Genomic DNA, 25367 nt, shown 5'->3' with positions numbered 1-25367 from the left:
GTTCAAGCTGGGGTGGCTTTTTTTGTGTTTTGATTTGTTTTTTAAGTGGCATGATAATTGAGATGCGCTCCAGTTCTAGCTGCACAACAAAATGAACACAGGCTGCTAGATCAAAAATAATTTAGTCAATGTTAAAAAAGGATAGTACCTTTACTAAAGTGCTTTCTGATCAGTCAAATCCCTCTAATTCCTGCTATTCTCTCAAATAGTTACCAGTGCAGTACCCATTTTTAAAAGATGGATGCTGTATCAATAAAGGAAAAGGGACACTTGTCAAAAACTGCAATGAGTCTTTCAGTCAAAACCATAAAAAATGAGATTAATTCCAGAAAGTTCTATAGCAATTTTGTATTTGTGATGTATTCCTCAGACTCCAAGCTGAAACAGGATGAATATGCCACTTTGCTACTGTTCACATTTAGCCATGAGCTCTGAAACATTTCTTGTCACTACCAAAAGGAATTGCGCTCAAAGCCTACACTGTTAAAGGTATGTTAGTTCTTGATGTTCTGGCTTTAGAGAAGATTACGATAAAACTTCATGGACCACTCATTAACATACAGAAAACTTAGGCCAGAAAAGGTCTTCAAATATGTTTCACCAAATGAGATTGCCCCTGCAATTTAGACCAGCGAAGAAACAACTTCTCATATATATGAAAGGCTTCAGGAAGTAAACAGTGCCTAATTACCAATTCTACAATTTTCTAGGACAGCGTCAATCAGAATAGGCTGAAGAGATCTAGTTCTTTATCTGAAAAGATTATGTCCCTTTGTTTTAAAACCCACCACCCCATAACAATACCCAGTACAGACAAGATGAAAACAAGATTACATGCTCTTACTTTCATATGATCTGCAAGAATAGTTGAGATAAAGATGACACAAATTTTCACCTGGTGTAGGGCTACAGACAACCGAGAAACTTCTAATTTCCTTTGTAAGAGGTGCAAGCATGCTGCAAGCTTATGAGCAAGAAACTAGGTGCTGCTGCAACAGCAGTTTCATACCAATACAGACACTATACAATTGCTGAGGGAAGGAGAAACTGTTTGCAGTCACAAAAAACAAACCCACTCAAGTAATAACTACACTACAGGGGCTAACAACAGACGATTCAGACAAATTTCTGAGACAAATTTGTGGTGCTCTTGAAACTAGCTCGTTTAGGCTTTGCCTATGAAGCGAGCACCGATTAATCCAGTATCAAACACGGATATACAGCTCATCACATCCAGAAATTACTTTAACATGATACATAGCCCAGACCTGAGGATGCCCACTCTAACAGAAAAGTAACATGACACTACTGAACTGAAACCACCAGAAGCAAGATGAATATGTATACACTCCATTTTTAGAGAATCTGCAAGTACTGTTATAGTGCCACTGGTTCAACTCAAGCACTTCCAGCAGTGCTAATATTAGGAATAAAATATTTAGTAAACCAGAAGGTGTAACAACACGCACTGATGAAAGTGTCAGAGAGAAAACATTACACTGGCACAATTTCACCTTTTTTTTTTTTAATATTCCCTTATCAGAGAACACTGAAACTATACCCTAATGATTAATACAAATAGACTTGAAGTCACCTGTACCAGCTGCCAAATATCTTATAATTCAGACTGGAAACAATTTTACAACTTGTGTAACACTGAGGAAAAAGTACTCAACTAAAATTTTCAAGAATGCATCAGTACATGAAGTTGGAAAATTATTTCCTTTCACGTCCTATAATCAGAAACTACATATATTGTAAGAATGCACAATTATATTTGGGAACTGAATTATTTCAAAATTTCTATCTATACAGTTGTGAATTCCAAACAATAACATTTATAGCCTCTGAATACAAGTGCAATCTTCTCTTCCCCTCTGTTCCACAAAAAGAAAAGTTATTACATATTAAAGCAATATTAGGTATATACCTCAAACAGTCGTAGATCAGCTGGGACTCTGTCTCCAACTGACAGGCAGACTGTATCACCTGGGACTAAATCTCTTGCAAGTGTATGTTCCACCCTTCCTTCTCGTACACTGTAAATAAAAACATGAAGAGCATAAGAACATCTTTTCTGGCATTTTGTCAAATAAAAGCATTCACACTGCTGACTATGCATTGCAGTGTTACTGGTTTCAGCAAAATACCACTTCTATTTTGCTGTTTGTTTCTTAGAAGTTACACATCAGTTACATCATTTGAAGTCGTCAGAGGGGGAACAACGTGGAGTAATTTTTAGGCCTGTACAACAGTCTTTAAAATGAGCAAAAGCAAAGCACATACATTCTGTGTCAGCATAAGAGCTTGGTATAAAGGTGGTAAGTTCAGCAAAACCTTTTTATTTTACTCATTTCAGACTGAATTTAATATGACTTAATTTAGAATAAAAGGACAAAATTCCATACCAATGGCATTCTGGAGGCACAAGTTTACTAAGCTCTTCGAGAGATTTTTCTGACCTGTACTCCTGGAGTGATATTTAAAAAAATAAAGCAGATAATATTTTCAAAACAGGCAGAAGTTAAATAACAGTAAGATATACCTACATGTACTCAAAATCATTATTATTTATTTAGTATTTATTAATAAAGTTGTATTAAAGTAATATTCCAAGCAATCAGATAAGAGATGCCCTCAACCCGTTCTATGTTAGATATTTTAAATAGCAAATATGGTCCAAAACACTGAAAAATTTACAGACTTAAGAATTTGCCTACATGCATTTCTTCTGAAAGAATAGCAGAGGTCCTTTGCATTTTCCTTCAACATCTTCAGGGCTTTGTAGTAGTTGCAGTAATGCTTCTAAACTCAGGGATCAGATACATGATTAAGTTCTACAGTTTAACAAATTAGCACCAAAAATACCGTGTTCATGCTCTTAGCCCCAGAGGTATTACAATTCATCTCTAACTCAATAAACAGATTACAGAATTAAGGTAGACAAAGATATAGAGCACAAACACAAAGCAATTTTTATTTAGGTACATATTGAGTAAAGCTGGGTATTTACAGAATGGGGACTTTTTATTACTTAGAAAATTACTTAAAGATTAATTATTATTTTTTGTAAAATTTCTGTACAAAATTGAAACCAGAGCTACATTTTCAAAATCTATTTTATATGAAGTTACATACTTGAAAGTACTTCAACACTGTATTCTGAGTGCTTCTTTACAAGTACTGTTTTATGGCTGAGTATAATACCCATACAGATACATAAATGTCCATGTAGCTAAAGCAGGACAAATCACACACTTTAGAAAAGGCAAAAGACTTGGATGAAAGCTCAGAGCTCTTTACTCAACCATTCACAGCATAATGCATCAAGACAACTACTTCAGTCTTATAAATAGAAGCGTTTACATGAAAGCAATAATCTTATTTGGACAACAACTGTCTTACCTGAACAAAGGCAACTGTAACAACAATGACGATTGCCTGCAAGAAAACAAAAGTAAGTAAAATAAAAGAACTCCAAATGGTCGTGAAAGTAAATGATGATACTTGGTTTTGCTCAGCCATAAATGTTACTACATATTAACAATGTGATTTGGAAACAAACTTTCTCATGCTCAAAATCACTCTGTTACAAAAGCAATGCCATTACCTACTTACATCTGCTCTAGTGATGTCCAAAAACTCAGTAACCTGATTTTACTAAAAATAAGATTAATAACTAGACAGTGATTTTGAAGAAAAAATTCCTCTATCCCGTGTTTCTAAAGAGTGAGCAAGAGACAGCAGTGGAGAGAAATCCATGACACAAATAGAAAAACTGGTCTGAATGAAGTGTGAATGGTGTTCTCTGTAAGCAGAACAAAGGTTAAAAGGAATGACATGTTAACTGCTACAGAGCATCACAGATGTGGTTTCATTCAAATAACCAGATATAAGAAAGACTAAGAATGAACTGAAGACTAGACATAAGGCAGCAAGCTGAAGAACAGGTCTTGAGCCATAAAATATCCCAGCAAGGAGAAAAAGACGAAGATGAGACTCAGGAACTCTGCCCAAGACTCCCAAGGAGTGAGACAAGACACTGAGTACACCCCAAAGAGCCAACATCCTAGAGATCCCGAACAAAAAGCTTAAAAAATTGTTCATTTCAAAGAAACCAAATAAGTACTAAGGCCTCAATAGCAAGCATTCATAGTCCCCCATACGACACTCAATTCTGGTCACAACACTTCAACATAAACATCATGGGGCTTATAAGCATGTGATGCGAAAGTGAGCAAATGAATGAAATCTATTACGGGAAGTAACAAAGATCAATTTTGTGTAAAGTAAATATCTTCCCCTTCAACACACTCTCAGATTGATTTTTGTTACATTAATTGAATTTGTTAGTAAAATTGAGTTGTTACATTTTCTTACAGAACCATAACACAACAGCCATTAAGCAAGCCTTTAAAGTACATACTGTAACTAGTAGAAAATAACCAAGATATTACCATTTTGCAAGAGAAAAAATTCCTTGAAGAACTCTTAACTAGATCAAGGATAATTCCAGTAAATCTGCCTGATTTATGGCACTAACGTTAGCCTCACCAACTGAATATTAGTTCCAATATTATATCTATTCCATCTTTCCATGGAATATTTCCACCACAGCTACACGTGTTTCTTTTGGAGCCAATATTATCTTCTGCAGTTCATGCTACCTGACACAGCTTTGCATTTCTAGTTTCACGTCAGTCTCTCAGCTGGTGTCTATGTGCAATGGGTTGCATCAAGAAGCGGATATCCTCCAAATGGGAAGATGTATTATTTTTTTTTTAATCTTTATCAGTCCCCAGACCAGATCAAAAAGCTTTACAATACATTTGTATCAGCAGAGCTAAAAACATGGCAAAAGCCAGCATTGCCACCAAAAGAAATATGTCATAGATCTTCAGCAGCAAACTAATTTTGTTGCTAAGGCTCTGAGCACAAATATACAGTGTCATAGAAAAATTTCTCTATCATCTGAAAATGAAGCAAAACAAATATTCACTAGACGAAAAAGTGGGCATTAATAACAAGATGACTAAACAGTAGGTTAGTCAGAAAATATACAAAAAAACACAACTAATGAACTTTAACTCAACCGTGCCTTTTCTCCATGTTTTAAGACACCTCTACCAATGTTCACAAGGCTGTTAAAAGATACCTTCTCAGGTTGTAGCACAGAATGCAGAAATTAATACTCTCTTACACTAACTGCAGTGTTCTTTTCTCATTGACTTGCTCAAGAGGGTTAGGAGAGACTTAAGGGCACTAACCAAGGGAAAAAAAACCAAAATAATTCAACTTTCAGCCACAACAATTAAATACATTTCATAATACAATAATTTACCTAAATTCAACTTATGAGCACAACAGACCATTCCAAACTATCATTATACTCAAATTCAAAGTTGCATGGTTTCTCTTAAAGAAGCCATATAGTTTATCTTGCAAAGAAAACTATTCTTTCTAGAGAATTAAAGGGGTTCTGTCAAACCTCCAGTTACTTGAGTTAATTACAAAACTCAACATAGAGATTGCAAAGGTCAGCCAAGACAAAAATCAGCTAGAACTTGCCTCTGATGATAGAGAAAACCCAATTTCAGTTATCACCTATCACCCTAAAAAGGTCAAAGGCATTATCATTTTTTTCTGTGTCAGCTGCAATGACAAATGTTTAGCAGTACTATATTTGCTCACTATTTTAGCCCCCCATTTAACTGCAAACTTCTACAAAAATTCATTATTTCAGCTTCTATCTTCCTTCTGCTACTTCTAGAGAGTTCAGGTTACACTCCTTTCTCATGTTTTAAAAGATTACATCTTTCAAATAAATTTACAGAAGGCTTACATTGGTTTCAATTTGAAATTAAAGCATAATTTAAGATAAAAATTACATAGAAGACATCAAAAATTACTCCTCTGAGCAAATGCCTTAAGGCAGGTATTTCAACCAATGAAGAGTAAAGATACAAGATACAGCCAGATAATTATTCATTGATGTATTTTGGTACATACTACCGCTACCAGTCAAGAAAGGAAAAAAAAAAAAAAAAAGAAGAAAACACACAAAAAAACCCCACACAAAAACAAAATAACTACAAAAACACACACAAAAAACCAAAAACAAAATCACCAAACAAAATCAAAATCCAGTCACAAACTTAACAGATTTAATGGCAGCATCCAAATCAAATTAATGAATTAGAATCAAGTGATCCCATCCCACGTGGCATTCATGTGATGTTGGAAGTACATGTGGTCATACATTCTGAAGTACTCTCAAAGATGATAAAATTTTAGTTCCTTACCACAGTGATACTGACAGCATCATCAAACTGATGCATTATAACACTGATGACTGCAGATGCCAGGAGAAGCATAATAAGGGGATTTTTGAACTGAAATGAAACAGAAAATTAATTCAGTCATCCTCTTGACAGAAAGACCATTTTATCTACCCCTCAAAGCACACCTGATCTATTTTTGAAATTTATTATTCTATAATTAAAATATTTCTAACCTACCAGATAGACCTTGAATTCAAAGGTTCAAAGACCTTGAATGGAGTGTATTCAATGCATACCAGACGAAAACTGCTTCTTACATTTCTTGATTCACATTTTTAAGACAAAAAGAATACCCTCCTGTAGTTGTTTAAGCACACAAAAAAGAAGCCCGAAATACATTCAAAATGTCTTTGAGGTAACAGGCTGATCCTGTTCCCAGCAACTGATCACTATCAAGGCAACAATATATTTCCTAATTTCAATTCACTGATTTCTTTTTTTACAAGATGCAAGTTTTCCTTTTAGATCATATGCTTTCTTCAGATTTCTAAGGCTAAAATAGTAAAGGATCTTGCTTCTACATGACAGTTGGTTGCTAACATGGTCATTTTTTTTTGAGAAATGTTACAAAAAAGAACATTCCTACAATTAAAGTGAAGAACATTCTGAAAGCACACATGATAAGCACATTCAAAGCAAATATGTATCTTAAATCCTACCTAAACCAGACTTGGTTAACATGCTTTATAAGTGTTCTGGTGCATCTGACTAATTTGACACTACACATAATAAAATAAAGAATTAATGTCAGAGGACAGCTAGTATGTGATGATGTTCCCACTGCTATCACCAGCAGAGTGCTGTATATCTTTTTAGTCACTCATGTAAAACAGTTTCTCTTGAATTCACCATTTATTACTTCAGGGTTTACTTTAGAACTTAACTGCAACGCTGCTCAGACAAAGTGTAGGAAGCCTTAACCAAAATATTTAACATTACGAATTCATTAGAAAAAAATCCTCTGTGTGAAAAGTTGCTGTAAATGGCTCATGTAGTCAGAGGGCAGGAGGAAGTAGTGACACTTCCACACCATTTTGAGAAGCTACACGGGCTCCTATGTATATACACATAATAAATAACACTGATAGGAAAAAAATTCACACTTGACTTCTGCCAGTTCTGCTTAATACCAGAATCAAGGCTGGCCCCACCCCCACTTCAAAGGCAGCGGTTTTACTTTTTAAAGTTTACTTTGTCTACCAAATTATTCATACTTCATGTTCCATTTAAATGTTTATCAGTCATATACATTCGTGTCTGACCTTAGCATGATTCATACTCAAGTCTTTGCCTACAGGGAACTTTATTCTGCTTCTCCAGCCCTCAGGCTACTTATAAATGGGACACCCTTTGGCTAGCTATGAACATACACTGAAGAAAATCATGTAATTAACACACTGGCATGTACCTACATAAAAGCTTTTTCAATAGATAGATTAGATATCAATTATAGAAGTTGCAATTCCCTATTCTACTAGAGTTTCCACACTTTATAAGAATACGTTCATGCCCACAAAAGCTAAGTAATGAAGAGCAAAACTACTGACAAGCATTAAAACGAAAAAGCAGAAAGGACAAAAAAATCTTAACCTGGGAAATATATTTTTTCCACAGTGGTTCATCTTCACTAATATCAAATTCATTCCATCCATGGAATGCCCGTCTATGACAAACTTCACAGTTCTTTAAGCCATTCTGAAGATTAGCCTATTAAAATATGCAAAGAATAACACAGTCAGCAATTACACTGATAAGCTAGACTTCAAAATAATTTCCCACACCAAAATATATAGCCTTTGATTATAAAAATTTGGCCAACATCAGAAAGACAAGCTTGGTACTAATGTTTGTATGGCAATAAAAGCTAACTAATCACTATTTTAAAACTCAATTTGGCAGTACTTAAGAGTACTTCAACAAAGAAATTCACAAAGAACTACAGAAGCAGATGCTGTTTCATATCTCTAATGACTGTTGATCATCCCTGCAGAAAACTCTTCAGCAAGCCAAACTGTGGGCATAGTTTATACTCTTGAGGATTACATCAGGAGTTCAGTTACTCAGCCAAATGACACAGCAATACCTTCAAAGTCTTGAGTTGTCAGTGACCAACATTTATCATGGTGTACTCCTCAAGCAGTCAAGCATACAGAAAATGAAAAAAGACCATCTATCATAAAAACTAGCCCAGATTCAGTGGTTCATAAATCTGTCAATGGGTAGCTTTCTCAATCCTGTTCCTCCACCTGAAACGGAGGCTACCAAAATAAATTAAGGACATTAAGGATTCCTTAGAGAAATGGAAGCAATAGCTATGAAAAACAGAACAGAATTTTATAGAAAGATTGACTCTAGGAGTTTTATTAGCAAAAAAACAATCTTCAATGCATACAGAAATCTAACCACTTTCCAGTTGAATCTCATCCCCCCCCTCCAAAAACCCAGTTTTTCTGAAGATATTAAAGCATTTCAAGTAACAATTTAAAAATCAACATGCTTTTAGAAGTAGACAATAGTTAATATCAAACTGTGTGATAATGCATAGACTTTCAGTGACAAGATCTGTCTTTAAGAAATACCAAACTTATTGTTTGGAAACATCAGTGCATTGTTAAGAGATGCCAAATCACTTACTTGCAGAATGCTTGCAACTTCGTCAACTGGCAATTCACTTGCTTTTTTTGAAGACAGTACAGGAATCATTGTCTCATTGTCACCGTCAGGGATGTTTTGAAGACGTGCAACCTAAGAAACAAAACCAAAGTCTGAAGTGAAAGGGAGCACTAACATTTAATTTCAAACAACATATACCAATGCAGTACTAGTGCCATTGAAAGGTAGTTTTTGATAACCATTTGCACTTCAAAAAGAAAATCTACAATTCAGCTTATTTTCATGCAGTACCATCTGCAATAATAAAACAATGGACTTGCAACCAAGAAGACTAATTTCTGTAACGATCTGTGAAGTGATGACAAAGATCCTAACAGTTAAATATATTCATAATCCTTTAACTCACTACCATCAACACCTGGTCAGAAAGTAATAATTCTAGATACATTTCACTCCCTGCCCCTACCTTCTACTCATTAATAAAGACGGTCTAAGCAGGCCTATTTACACTTCCTTGTAAACAAAGAAGAAACATTAAGAAAACCTCAAGCAAGAGCACAGATGCAAGAGAAGTCATAAAACTTGAGTACAGTACAAAACCTTCAAATCGGTGCTATAAAAAGTAATGTTTTCCTGTAATTTTAGGAAGCTAAAATGTTGTAATCTTCAGAAGAGAGCAACAGTAACATTGATCACACAGCTCAGCACTGCTTTGATATTTAATGAAGCTTTAGAGTTTCCAATTTCTTGCTTATTAAATGAGAAACTGGAGTGATACTCTTTCTTCCTTCTTACTGCACCCACAATTAATACCTCATCCATCTTGCCACATGCACATCCCCCTTCCATTAACTGGAAGACACCTTCAAGAAAGATGGAACTACTGGAGAGAGTCCAGTGGAGAGCTACCAAGATGATCAGGGGACTGGAGCATCTCCCTTATGAGGAAAGGCTGAGAGACCTGGGTTTGTTTAGCCTGGAGAAGATTACACTGAGGGGGGATCTTACAAATGCTTATAAATATCTAAAGGGTGGGTATCAGGATGATGGGGCTGGACTCTTTTCAGTCGTGTCCAATGACAGGACAAGGGGCAATGGGCACAAACTAGAACACAGGAAGTTCCACCTGAATCTGAGGAAAAACTTCTTTCCTGTGAGGGTGACAGAGCAGGGGAACAGGCTGCCCAGGGAGGCTGTGGAGTCTCCTTCCCTGGAGACATTCAAAACCCGCCTGGATGTGGTCCTGTGCCCCCTGCTTTAGGGGTACCTGCTCAAGCAGGGGGGTTGGACGAGATGTTCTCCAGAGTTCCCTTCTAGCCCCTACCAGTCTGTGATTCTGTGACATGTAAACATGCACACTGCAGAAATGGTTTTCCCATTATACTTGCAGGGGATTTGAATAGGCAGTTTTATGCTTTTATACAAGACAATTTTTTAATCTCCTCTATCTTATATTTTAACTCTCAGCGTCCATAAAGTTCTTCAAGATGACAATACATTAAAAGTTGCCAGCATTTTTATGCCCTACAAAAGGTATGACAATCTTCATTTTCTATACCGCACGCTGTCTGCCGTATACTCAAATACAATAGCTGAGATTAATTCAACTCAACATTTGTTCTTTTAGCTGCTTACCTAAACAGACTACACAAAGGCTTCATCCCAGGGGCCCAAGGGAACAATGAACAAAGGTGAAAGTGCTACCGTTGGAATTCACATCCTTTCGTTTTCAAGAAAAACCCTTGGAAACTCTACACCTGCCATGTAGTGCCGAGTGAAACAGTAAACCAACAAGACTTGCTCCTTCACTGTAATTATAAGAAAGCAGGTCTAGACACTAAGAGGAGAAACAAGGTGATATGGGCTGTGGGCGTTGAGTTCATGGGCAGGGGGGGCTGGCAGACGAAAGAACTGCACCTTAACAGTGTGTTTACTGGTCTCCAAAGAGGGAGAACCTCTTGGACCCCACTCAGCTTTCTGTTGCGTGAAGCCAGGGGGACCGAGCAGCTGGGCTGCCGGACTGCAGCTCAGCCATGCTCTGCCACGCCTCCACTGCAGTTCCCATATTTCATTCCACTGAAAGAACTTTGTTTTGTACTTTACTATCCTTTTAATGATGAGTTTATGCAAAAACCAGAACTGGAAAGTCTGTGGCCAAATTTATAGTGTATTACAAAATACGTGACTTAAATATGCTTTAGCATCGTTTAGATACTTATTGAAACCTGAAGTATATACAGTGATGTCAGTGTTCCTTAAAATGATGGTGAATACACATTATTATACACTATAAATATATACATTTACAACAATTATCTAGCAAGTTGTTGTTTCCAAATACCTTTACAGTCTTCAAATTAGACAAGAAATTAAGTCAAAAAAATATTTTAGCCATGGTTCAACAAAATAACATATTTTTCTCTCTCAACGTATGTTTACACAAAGTATTTGAAAAGAAGTATTACTTTCAACAACGAAGAAAAACAAAATCATTAGTATAATTCTGTTCCTCACAAGAGGTTTTTTTTTTTTTACAAAACCAAATGCTAGCAAGCCCTTACACCAACAAGGTTACACTACTCTGGACCAGAACAACAAACACTTGCTCCACAGTTTAAGACTTCTCACAGAGCACAGCATCATAAGAGTCACTCCACAAAACAGAACTATTAAAGCAACTTAAGCTGACCACAACAGCAGCAGAATGGCAGGTAATCCAGTTAGGAAGAATACAGACATTGCGACTCTAAGCCTCACAGTATACCCTTTGGTATATACAAGTCCATCTCCCTAAAACTGCATCATGGGAAGTGATGCACCAGCATGCCCACCCAAGTCTTCCCTGCAGACAGACAGCATTTGGTTAAATATACCACCACTTTTACCAGCATCCACGAAGCAGTTTATATTCACAAGATTCAGTTCCTAGGAAGAAACAGTTTTATTCAAATTCGCCTATTCTGCAATTAAGAACACACCCAGTTCCAGCCGCTGTTAAGTCTACACACACAAATCAATATTAAGGTAGATCACTTAAATTCTCAGGAAATTGCCATTGGAGAGGATGACTTTTCATACTTCAAATGTTTATACTTTTTTATTATTTTAACCTTACTTCTGTTTCAGACCACACACTTTTCTAAACTACTCACCCAGAATTTTGCCACAATCTCCACTCTTTGATAAAACACCCTACCAAATTACTGGCTCATGCTCTTTTCGTTAAGGTTTCCCATCCTAGAGTACTAGCTTTTGATTTTTATTGAAAATATATACTGCGTTCATGGAATAAGCTACCAAAAATCAGTTTAGGGCTGAAAACCATTATGCCTAAGTGCTGTTTCAAAACAAAACCACAAACATATGACTTTGACCAAGACGACTCCACATTCTCAACAAAAATGCTGAGCAGCCAAGCTTTCCCAGTAAGAGTAGGCAGAAATGAACTGACAGCCATTACAAATTTTAGTGCTAAGAAAAATCTTTTTCCCTGTAACAACTGACATGGCTGCTAAAGACAAATAACAATTCCAAAAAAAGGACATATAACTGATCATTTCCCTAATATTATCAATTAGGACTTCAGAAAGCCTAATAACGAGCTTTTTAAGGTTATTTTAAGAAGTTTAAAAAACCTTAAACAGAAACGTTAACATACTCTTAAAGATCGGGCTTTCCCAAATAAATCTTCACTAGCACAGAACTGTGCTACAAAGTCTATTTCGACAACCTTTTTGTAACAGACTCAAAAAGGCATTGATTTTGAATGTGTTTCATTCATATTCCACTTCTATGAAAAATACTGTACTGTATGCAGTGAAAAAATCTACAGAGAAAATTTGGTAAATAATTAGAAAAATAAAGGCTCAGGAGGTTTTTTTTACAGCCAGCTGCTTTCTCTAGAGCAAAATTACATATCACAAGACAATTGTAGATGTACACTCATCTAATTTCTTCAAAACCTCTACAGCCTGTGCAGATTAAACCACACTTGTAGTTCAGAAAAGAACAGTTTCAAATATCTAACATTTGACATAAATTCAATTACTTACCCAATGAGAAACTGATCACTGTTCCCTTCATCACTACCTTCCAAAATATAAAGTGAGCTTCTGCAACACCTTTTAGCATAGCCAACAGAAGCTATCCCCAAAACCAGTGTTCTATATTAAAGGAGTCCTACCTATAGCAAGATGTCTTCCCATCTTATGAGGCAATTCACTTTCAAGCATCTATCAGCTGATACCTTAAAACACTTCAGCACTTCGTTGCAGGGCAAGTTTTTATATGAATAATTGGGCTAAGAAAATATACTGGTCTATGCTGCTATATCAGATATGCAGCACGTACATGACTGCTGAAGCTTTTGGAGCTATGGCTACAGCTTCCCATTCCCTGCTTGCAGCCAACTCTACCAAGGAACAAAGGAGCAGGATGCTAACTAATAAAAATAAATAGCTGCCTCAGGAAGGCCTTTTCTTGGACCACTTCCAATGTACACAACACCACTTCTAGACCAAGAAACACGCATCAATCATATGACCACAGAACTGTGACCAAAGTATGTTTACCAAAATTAATACAAATTAGTCTGGAAGGCTTACAGTACCAGAAATTGTTTTCTCTAAAGAAAATCTAGTTAACCAGTTAACAGAAATGTGTTACCATTTCTTCTTCTTCATACCCCACAAAATTCTGCCTACCCTCTTTCTACCATGGCCAATACCAATTACCAACAACCTATCTCTACCATTCTGTTTCTCAGCTTAGCAGGAACAGTCCATTATCAATCAGCAGGGCTCACTGACATTGAGATACTTTTATAATTTTTTAAAGGGGAAATTTTAGCTCTGATTCCTCAGAGAATGCAAATGGCAGGACATATATTCACTGAGAGTGGTCTAAAAATTTAGAACATTCTCATAGCAAAATCTTTTTTTAAGACAAACTTGTGACTAAAACATTTAGGCTAATTAGTTAATATTAAGTCCTATAGATGTTGCATGCAGTTACTCAACTGATCCACAAGTGCAAAATACAAAGGTGGTGTAAAAACAAAGCTACCAAGAACAGTAGAAGGGGAAGTGGGGGAGAAGAGGTTTAAAAAATAAATTTAAGTTGAGGTAAAAAGAAATGCTGATTCTTTGAGAAGTTCCTTCAGAAACCTGAGAGTCAAGAATGCCTCTGGGTTTGGGCACTCTAATCTCATAGAACTGTTTACCCTGCCACACAAGAAGTCTAATTGGGACACTGCAGGTCAGTAGAGCCAGTTCTTGGGAAACACTGCGGCACAACTGGAAATGTATAAAGATGACTAGAAGCATTGACTCTGAGTGTTTTCCAATATTTGCCTCTTAACCATACCTATAACTTTCTTCTGAATCTTCCCATCCATCTGAAGAGCTGATTTGGTCACTTTGAACCGACCCTATCAGCCCCTGTAAAACTGAACCCCTTTGAAGCCAACTCAAGTACTACAAAGACCTATTGATTTGCTTGTAGTGATCAACCTGTAAGGCTATTATTGTACAAGCAGTTTGTGACCCACAGCCCGGTATATGCCTCTGCATCGCTGATAGAACGCAATTGCTGCTGAATCATGCTGTGTCTAATCAATAGTAAAATTAATGAAGGTACACATAATCAGTGTAATTAACCTATGTGCATTTAATCTTAAGTATATGTAGAGTACTTTGTCTTTTCCACTTCAAATATTAGATGCACCTGCTCAGGAACTGCAGCTTTATTGAGGTGAGGATATTAGAGCATGCTGTCCAAGGGATACATCAAAGCCCACATTCCAGACCCAACTGCTACCGGTGATTGATTAACCTGTACTGTGAGCAAAACCCCATGAGAGTACTAGTGAACTTAGAGCAGATGAGATCTACAGTGTGCTGTGCCCTAACCAGAGATCCATCCAAAGCCCTATCATCTCAGGGTTCCCAGTGTCAGAAAAGACGTATGATTTTATACTTTGCTGTCACCTTTTCTGAGTTAGTAACAGTGATCTGCAAGTGTTTGTGCCCTTCTTACTGGGATCCCAAAAGAATCAGCACTTCCTCACCCACCATAAGAATTATCTTCCATTTTTTCATCTACCTTCCCCACACTGAAAAAAATGACAATGTTCAACAACATAATAAAAATGTGGTTTGCTGAATAGAAAACAGATTGAAACTTACAAGCTTCTCACTTCCTGACTTTTTTGTGTGATCAAATTACACATGATGTATACTAAAAGGATTAAAAAGCTCAGATCCTACTAAGCACATTCTTCCCCAGTTCTGTACAATTCAGAGCCAGGATGGTGGATGCAGAGGGGTAACGACAGATAGATCAGCTACTGTAGACATCAGTGCACACAGTAACATAATGAAATACCGAGTGCTTACACCTTTTGCACCATCTGGCATTCTGAAAATACACAGGGCTAGAGATGAACTAGATATCAATGGGCACAGAGGCCCGAGTCTCCGTGTGTGTGAACATGGACTTTGGAAATAGTTCCCACTCAAAGACTTTTGGCTGTGAAAGGTATCTTTAAGGAAAAGACTCTACCCAGAATGGAAGTAAACCTCTTTTTCTATCGGTTCCATCAGATATGAAGAATCAGTGCAAAGTCTTCTCGTGTTCATTAGGACATGGTGGCTAGAGGTTTTGGAGATCTTTAATCATCTTATTGCCATCTTCAGACTCTCCATTTAAATAGGTCATTGCTCAGCATCATGACTGTGATTCCACAGAGTCACTTTCTAGCAATGACCTAAAAAGCATCTATTTCACTAGATGTTTCTGCAATCTTTACCACCCCCATTTGTCTAGAAGGCAAGGTGCTCCTAGAACCTCAGTATAGGTCCCAGCCACAGAACAATGACCACGTGATGACAAAACACAGCAAAAATCCAAGCACAAAAGAAAAAAAGCATTAAGCATGCTCAATGGTCACAGTTAAGTCCTAGACCAACCGCATACCCAGAGGCAAACCCAGATGCATAGCAGGATTCCAGAAGCAGAAGCAGGGTGGAGAGGAACATGTGAAAAGACCTCAGACTGTTCTGCAATAAACAATACCGGACATGGTTGTGACTATGATGCAACTTTCTCCATGAAATCCTGACAGATCTTAACAGGAATTAAGTCTCCAAAGGAATTCACCAGTTACGCTAACAAAAGAAGCGGGTGGAAGTAGCCAAGTGCAGTGGATACAGATTTAGTAAAATAAAAATCAGTGCAACCAAGTTTGCAAACTTTAAATGCAGACAAGCTACAAACTTACCTTGATTAAATACATTCCATTATTTAATGTCTTATTCTTGGCTTTTTAACTAATTTTTTAATGATCTGCAGAAAATTGGAGGTTATATTCAGGAAGGCTATATCTACACAGACTGCAGTGATGGAATTGAGTTGTTTGTGCCTCATATCTGAGTAAATCATGAAGATCGATTACACTTCCTGTATTCTCAGCTAGCAATTTCTGCAATGAGCCTCAAACCCCTGTAAATTTTGATACGAAAAATACTCAAATACTGCAACTGACCAATAAACCCCCATAACAGAAGGCTCAGAGGAGATGGGCAAGGGCAATGCACCCACGGAGCTCAGAAAATAACATAGGGTGTGACTAACCACAGTTGTTCCAAAGAGGCTAACCCTACCTCTACACAATGGGGACCAGAGGGTGGCCTTTGGTTTGGATAAATAATTGTCGGTTGAGTTGATCACATAGTGGTATAACTGTTTCTCCCTGATTTAATCAAAAGAATGTGAGTGTCTGAGTTAGCCAGGCCAGCGTGGGGGGATACTTATGTGCCTCAGCCCAACACATGCACTGAATATCCAACAATATTTCAGAGACCAATAGGTTTGAGCTGGTTTCAGTGCACATCCTCCTTTCTGGCGACTGGGGCTGCCCAGCATCATGACAATGAGCATATTATAGAGGCTGGTAACAGGAATCACATTGGTATTGTGATTGAACTGTGTATTGCAATTTCTATATTTTAAGTGTAACTTACAAAATATACTTAAAACACAGTACACATGTATCATTCTGTTAAATCAAAAATCCCATGTAACAAATATCTTCAAATACACACTTGATATTAAACATTTCACCCTCCAATCATGGATTATCTAAAAGAACCTGGTCAGAGTGTGTTATACTCTGGCAAATACCTTTATGGGAAATAATGCTGCTTTCTTAGAGCAACAACATACACGACCAATTTGTAAAAAGAGTATTTTACTTGCCACTTTAAAAAGCTGTCCCTTACCACCCGCAGAAGACTGAAGTCTGCAGACTAATGAGCCACTTTTCTTCTACCATGCCCTGTTTGCTCAGGAGAAGAAATACTTTTTTTTGAAAGCTCTGAAGTTACTGTCTACTGTCTTCATTTGAATGGACAGTGTGATGATTTTTCACTTCTGGGGAAAGAGCTGCAGCAGCCCTGTATTCTAATATTCAAAGAAATTTGTTCCTATTCAACAGTATTTTAGTTTAAACCCAGGAGTCCCCACATCAAAAGAAGGGTACACAGAAAGGTTCTGTCTCTAAAACAGCCAGAAGGAAAGAGAAACACTAGCTTGCATTAATGAGTTCTCCTTGCAGAGCAATTTCTATCCCGGGAGGTCACAGTTTCAGCCCCTTGCTATTGTGCGTTATTTCATAAGACATTAGACAAAGGGCAATATTCAACCTGGCACAGACACCGCCCATTAACCACAGAAATATAAATACCCAAGTTACGAGAACAACCTGCTAAGCTGCCCTGTGAGCCTGAAAAAAATGGCCTTATTTCTGAGTGCTATTTCAGCAGTGCTTAGGACTTTCACTATGGCCAACCACCCACCATAATGCAGATCTCTACTCCTTGGTACACAACACACCTGCATTTCTGACAAACTAAGAAACAGAAATCTGAATTTCTGATGGCACTGACCATCTTGAATCTCAAGGTTTGCCCAATCTTAGAAGTTGTAAAATATTTAAGAGAGACACCTATCCCCAACCTCATCTACTTCAGGCAATGTAACAAATAATACAGTGCTCCATTTAACATTCAACTTACTAACTCTACAGTAATCTACAAAGCTCAGAAACTATTTTGGGTGGTGAGGCACTGGAACAGGTTGCCCAGAGAAGTTGTGGATGCCCCATCCCTGGAAGTGTTCACGGCTAAGTTGGAAGGGGCTTTGAGCAATCTGGTCTAATGGAAGGTATCCCTGCCCATGGCAGCAGGGTTGGAACCCAATGATCTTGAAGGTCCCTTCCAACCCAAATCATTCTATGATTCTATTTTCAAGTACTAAAAATATTTAAGTACTAAAAAATATCGTCTATAAAGACACTTCTGAGAAACACATCTCCACAACCTGAAATGCATCTTATTCTTTCAGGAGGTTTCACCATGTCTTCTTTAATTTAAAAAAAATAGAAAGGAAAGTAGGACACCTAGTTCAACTGAGGCTACCAGCTCAACAGCAAAGCTGAGCAATTTTCTGTAATCATAGTATATTCCATGTGGTTATCTCGCAAGCCTTGTGAATTACAACTGCCCGCTTTCCAGCTCGAGAAAATATTTCACTAAAATAATGATGTCCTAACCTGACTGCATTACTGTAGATTGTAGGAGTAATGTCAACCAAAATTCAAACTAAACCCCCAATACCACATCTGTCCAAACCACCTTATCTTCCTTTAGCCCTTTTATGTAGTATACAGTTGAAACTTAAGAATGCCAAACATTCAAACTTTGTATTCAATCGCTACAAAAGATTTACCATTTAGAGCATTTCTGTATACTCTGGAGGATGTACTGTGATGAATTTAAAGCCTCAGGTTGCTGAAAGCCCCGAGGTTGCATCAGAGTTATCAAGAACGCATTGAAAAACGTATCAGACCAACCTGTATTTCATTGGCCAAAATATTCAGCTTTGATTCTTCCTGTTCAAAAAACTCCTTGAACACTGGAAAAGTCTGCTTGAACATGTCATACATTTGTCATTACTTATTAATCAGAAGAACAAAAAATACAGAATCCTAAGCACACACTAAAATGATCAAAACAGTGCTAATGCCTTGATGAAAGCAAAGTTTCAGTTCAGAAACTCATCACCCAAGGAAGAGAGCACTGATGGCCATATCTCATTTGACTTCAAAAAGCATACACCTCTGCTTAAATCCTGATTCACATGAAAACTTTTAGAAGTTGAAGGCCAGAAGACTTTGGGTCTAAATATCAGTCATTTATCTTGCCAGAGGGTTGCTAGCTTTCTAGAAGAGACCATTTAAGCTTAGATATAACATCATATGGCTCCTTTCCAATAGTCTGCTTCTATCTCATAACACTTTGAAGTGCTGAGCTTCTCAAAACGAAGGAATGGCACTTGAACAGCAAACACTAATAAAGAATTTTAGCACTCTGATATACTACTAACGTATCCATGACACATGCAGACATTAGTGGCCATATAATTGCATTAGGCAAAAATGCCGATAGAATTATTTGCTCAATATTTATTTGTTTAAAATAATGAATGAAGCTCCAAGACCCAGTCGTTGATTATATCCTTGTCAGCTATGCAGTTACTTCATAATGTGACAGAATAAACTTCTGATTAAAAAAAATCCTGAACTTACTGTTTGCAACAGTTCTCAGGACCAAGCCAGTGTCAGTGCCAATTTAAATGCAAACATAACTCACTGCATAATTACTCTCCTTATGGTAATAGGCTTTCTTATAATTAGTATCAAGAAAGCAGCAACACTGTATTCGCCAAGCTTTTTTCTGTGAATTATGTATGCAGAAAAAAGTGCTGCAGAAAATTTATGACTTAAAAATATTTTTAAAGCATCTGTTAAAGATTCTGTAGGCTGCATCTGCTAACCTATCATCCATTTTATCCCTTCTCACTATTTAGAGTAAAAAGTTTACAAAACACATAACTAGAAACAGATGTGTGTCCCAGATTTATACCTTGATTATCGTATTTTATCTTCACAGAATCACAGACCAGTAGGGGTTGGAAGGGACCTCTGGAGATCATCTTGTCCAATCCCCCTGCTCGAGCAGGCACACCTACAGCAAGAAGCACAGGAACGCATCCAGGCCTTCCTTCTCTTCTCTGCATGGTAACTTTATCATTCCTTCTAGCTTCTACGAACCACATTGTAAATGCCAAATTTATCACCCAGTCTCAATTAGGTTCATCTGAATCCTTTCACCAATTCAAAAGCAGGTCTCCACTAAAATCTATTTATTAACTTATTCCACTCTTGCAAAATTCCACTGTCATCTATAGAATCATAGAATTTTTTAGGTTGGAAAAGAGCCCTGAAGTCACCGAGTCCAACCGTTAACTTAACAAAGTCAAGTCCACCACTAAGCCATGTTGCTAAGCACCACATCTACAGGTCTTTTAAATACCTCCAGGGTTGGTGACTCTACCACCTCTCTGGGCAGCCTCTTCCAATGCTTGACAACCCTTACAGCGAAGACATTTTTCTAAATAGCCAACCTAAACCTTCCCTGGCACGTGAGGGCATTTCCTCTTGTCCTATCGCTAGCAGCTTGGAACAAGAGACCAACACCCACCTCGCTACAGCCTCCTTTCAGGTATTTGTAGAGAACAATAAGGTCTCCCCTCAGTCTCTTCTTCTCCAGGCTAAACAACCCCCGTTCCCTCAGTCACTCCTCACAAGACTTTTTCTCCAGACCCTTCACCAACTTCCTTGCCCTTCTCTGGACACGCTCCAGCAACTCAATGTCCTTCTTGTACTGAGGGGCCCAAAACCAAACGCAATATTCAAGGTGCGGCCTCACCAGTGCCGAGTACAGGGGCACCATCACTTCCCTACTCCTGCTGGCCACACTAGTCCTGATACAAGCCAGGATGCTGTTGGCCTTCTTGGCCACCTGGGCACACTGCTGGCTCATGTTCACCCAGCTGTCAACCAGCACCCCAGGGTCCTTTTCTGCCAGGCAGTTTTCCAGCCACTCTTCCCCAAGCCTGTAGCGTTGCATGGGGTTATTGCAACCCAAGTGCAGGACCCAGCACTTGGCCTTGTTAAACCTCACACAATTGGCCTTGGCAGATCAATCCAGCCTGTCCAGATCTCCCTGTAGAGCCTTCCTACCCTCGGGCAGATCAGCACTCCCACCCAAAAGGTTGAATTTATATGGAACTGAAGCATAACTACATAAAGAAGTGAGTCAAGCTAATGGTCTGCTTATGCTAAAAGGAGGAGGTCTCACTGCTTTGCCCCTCAGTTTTCAGCATTAAGTGGATGCTTCATGAGCCCATTCAACTTACTAATTCAATAGAAAGCTGTTCAACAGGGGCAAGAGGAAAGAAGGGCTGGGCTAACCTTCTGTCGAGCTAGCAAGCCAGACAAACTCAACAACCATGACAGCCAACACAACACATACAGCAGGAACACAGCTGAGAGCAGGATCTTCTTTCAGCAGTAATGAGACCACTTCATTCAGCCGTATAGAAGAGCATCCCAACATCACCACACACTTGTCAAACTATTTGCTTGCTTTTTTGGTAAAGAGTTTGTTTCTCTTTTGTTAAATTAGCTACTCTGAAAATTGTCTGCATTTTCCTTACACCACTGTTTTTCCTGACTCACTAAGAAGAGATTATGCCATAGACTCCCCACGTAAAGGAGTTACAAAGCTAGGAAAATAATAAATATATGTTCTGTGATGTCTGAACTCAAGCAGATTCCACATTAAACCACTTCTAGATTATTACAGATTAATATTACTGATTTATCTGCATGGGAAAAAAATGAAAGACTAAAGCTATCTAACGCTCCATCAACGAGTCAAACAAGAGATTAAAAAATTACAATGACTGTTCAATTAAAGAGGAAGTCTGTTTCTAATGCAAGACAAGCGCTATGTTAACTTAGCAGTTCTTTAACTTACCAAAGCACTCTTAAGAGAGGAGGGTATCTACTAGAACTGGCCTTCAGTGAAGGCTCTCCACTTCAAAAAAAGAAAAAAAAAAAGAAAGAAAAATCTCTTCTCTTACCTTATCCTCTAAGTTAAACAGAAGTGACTTTTTTGCCAACATAAGTGTAAAGTATTGAGTTCTAATTTTCTGCACGCTGCACATGGTAAGAAACAGTAATCAATGAATATTAAAATTCTCATTTCACCTTTAGTTTATAAAAAATCATCTACATATCAAAAGGAACATGAACTGCTGTGATAACACCAAGTCCATTTCAGGATTTCTAACATCTTTTCATCACAAATTTCTTCCTTATTGTTTTGGCTATAACTTTCATGAAACAACTGATGATGCCACTCTAGAACAATTTAAATTGTTTTCTTGTTGCTGCTGCAGGCATCCCTTCCCCCTCTGTTTTCAGTTGCATGTACACACGCTCCACCCATTTGTCAGTACTTACAGCTGCCTAATCCATTATGAGCTAAGTCCAGGGTGCTAACTCACTGCCCCCAAAAATCAAAATCTATTCACTGATCTTCTGTGTTTAACAACTAAGCCCATTTTCACCGTTCAAGAAAAACACCCATGAAACTCATTAGGAAATTCAACTGCACTGCAAGCACATGACAAACAAAAATGATCCATTTGTCATCTCAGGATTGTGAAGAACTAAAGCATCTTTTTCAAAGGAAAAAAAAATCTTGACTTCTATCTCACTGTTCATCCAATTATCAAAACTATCCTGAAATTACTGACAGACTACAGGCTGAAATTAACAGCATCTTTGAGGATTAGCTGAAATTAACCAGGACTCAAAACAACGAAGATTAAGGAGGATTTCAGAATCACCGTATGATGTTCTTACTCCTGTAAATCTGGTCTGAGCTTTTGTACCAACCTTCTACATGATTTTGGGAAAGTCGTTTTGGTTTACAGGTGAGAAAAATGTTACTCTGACCTCTTCTGTTAGGCACTTAATGATCTGAAAACACATGCTACAAGAAGGTCTTGGTAACAAAGCAGTACTCCTATTTAACAATTTGCATTTGTAAACATAGTCTGACCTCAGAGCAGAGAAGCTCAAAGTTGATGCAACCTAAACCGTATTCTTTATTTTTCTATTAAAAGGCAGTCTTCTACAAGACAATCTTCAGCAAAACAAAGAACCTGTCACAATCTGAAAGCTAGTGACAAAAGGGAAAAAAAAAAAAAAAATCAGACTACAATTATAGAAAGTTACTGAAGACATCCCAACGGCAACAACAGAGAGAAAAAATTACAAAGCCTAGTTTTGCACTCAGAGTTATGTTTTGTCTAACAGTTGCAAGTTCTCTTGACTGTCTACAGTTTAAGAAAAAGCTCCACTTACAGGAAGAAGTCACAAAATTCTGTCTTTCCGAACAGAAATACAAACATCATTCCTCTAAGCCACAGTTTTATTGACCTAAGTAGAAGTCTTCCTATGATGGGAAAATCTCTCCTTCCCCATTACCATCAGACTCATTAATTTTTGCAGAAGTTTAATCATCCCAACATAAGAGAGGAACCAGAAGTCTTGAGGCAAAACCATTAACTAGCTTAGCGTAAACATACAATCCTGCTATAATGAAAACTGAATTAACACAGAAAAACATCAGTTTTACAAACCATCTTATCGCTTCCCGATCTTGAATATTCATTCAAGTACCGGGGGAGGAGGCACAAATCTGAAATCTCTTGCTCAATAACCAAACTAAAGAGACCTTTCAAACACAAGCTTACAAATAAAAAAAAAGTTTAAAGATATTCTAACTTGTTCTACAAGATTACAAAGATTCTTCAACTGTCTCCTGGAGAAAATACATTGAGGATCCTGTAAAGAGTGTTAAAAAGTTCCAATATGAAGACTACTAGTGTCTAGCTGTCTGAAAACGTCAAATGAATAAAAAAGCTCAGAAATACCAAGAACACCAAAACAGACAGTAGACAGTTGTAAATATATGTGCCTCCCCAGATACTAAATTATGAGACGGGGCGGGGAGGGGGGAGTGGAAAGACAAGAGGAAGTAATTCAAATGTTGAGAGACAACTCAGTATTTTTATTATTTTTATTCATACTGAAATTTAGCTTTCCTCCTACCCTCAGCAACCTACTCCATTTTGAAAGCCCTCCACAAGCCATAGCACTTATTTCTGCCTTTGAAATACATGTCTGATCTTTTATTTTTCCCCTAGATGAAGCTTTTTAAAGTTACTTCTGTCATACCAACACTACTAACATTATTTATTCCATAAGAAACTTAAGAAATGCCATCTTTGTGCTACCAGCATTCAGAAACATTAGAATGGGCCGTACTAACTTATGCAACTTAATTATAAACTACATCTATGGTACACGATTCGTTTGGTAACAGAACTAAAAGGCATTAGAAGCCATCCTGCCATTTTGGGTTTGGCACACAAATGTCAGACAGCTACTTTTTTCCCCCGTAAGTATATTTCTATTCAATGACATTCCATCTGCCTTGCTTCCCCACCCCCAGTGCTGCCCATTCAAAAAATCGTTTTATTTGCAACAGTGACTGAAACGCAAAGCCACTGACACCACTTCTATCAGCTACCTAGCCTCCAAAACAGAGATCAATCTTTTAGAGATGCTCCTCGACACTGCAAAATTCCTTCTACCTGAAGGTGCTCCTTCCGTGCTCTTTATTACAAATATTCAGTTGGAAGACATTATTTTGAAATTAGAAAAGAGTTCTGAATGCCAGATTATAACAACCTATGTAGTTTTCAACATAGGTTGGACTTCACAATTACTACAACTTTCCAGTCATGGAAGACAACCGTATTTCAAAAGAGAACAACATCCAGCCATGGAAAATAATTAGACAAACTCAATCCATTTCTCCATTCAGGTCAAACTATTAGAAAAGCAACTCTCTCTTCAGAATGGGGTGGAAGGAAAAGGAGCTCCTATGTCTCACATAACAGACTATTGCAAAGGAAATCCGGTAGACACTTAAAAAATCCACCTAATATCTTCAAAGACTACTGAAGACATAAGGGGGTTGGGGGGAAACAACAGTTTTCTTATAGATATATATATATAAAAAATAATAATAATAATAATACATTTCAGACACTTTCAACACCCAGAGTAGAACAGAAAGGAAAAATCAGCGAAGCTCACAGTTGCTATCACCAATACAAAAGGACTTTCAAGGTTCCCAGAGCATAAACAGAAGCCCAACATGTTAAAACTGAAATACCTCCCTGGATTAAGTCATTTCCCAACTAGACAAGACGGAAAAAGCATAACAGAGCAAATTCTTTCAGTACATAGAGTTTACAACTCTATACCAGATTTTTCAAGCGGTATAATGCAAAACTTCAGCGCCACTTTAATTAAATATTGCCCAAAAGAGCAAAATCAAGACATTTTAAGAACACAGAATATGCACA

At 37.6% G+C, this 25367-nt stretch overlaps 1 protein-coding gene across 6 annotated transcripts in view; it reads right to left on the bottom strand.

Moving 5' to 3' along the window:
• The window catches only part of ATP2C1 (ATPase secretory pathway Ca2+ transporting 1), a 69804-nt gene that overhangs the window by 24802 nt on the left and 19635 nt on the right, over positions 1–25367 (bottom strand). For all 6 annotated transcript variants that reach the window (XM_075083374.1, XM_075083373.1, XM_075083379.1 and 3 more), the window contains 6 exons: positions 8976–9086; positions 7932–8048; positions 6303–6392; positions 3406–3441; positions 2409–2470; positions 1931–2039 (listed from right to left, as the gene is read on the bottom strand). In XM_075083374.1, coding sequence (XP_074939475.1) covers positions 1931–2039; positions 2409–2470; positions 3406–3441; positions 6303–6392; positions 7932–8048; positions 8976–9044 — 483 coding nt within the window. In that variant the 5' untranslated portion in view covers positions 9045–9086. The remainder of the gene's footprint in view (positions 1–1930; positions 2040–2408; positions 2471–3405; positions 3442–6302; positions 6393–7931; positions 8049–8975; positions 9087–25367) is intronic.

The sequence above is a fragment of the Phalacrocorax aristotelis genome, chromosome 2, assembly GCF_949628215.1.
Source record: "Phalacrocorax aristotelis chromosome 2, bGulAri2.1, whole genome shotgun sequence".
NCBI lineage: Eukaryota > Metazoa > Chordata > Aves > Suliformes > Phalacrocoracidae > Phalacrocorax > Phalacrocorax aristotelis.
This window is presented reverse-complemented; position numbering and strand designations above follow the sequence as displayed.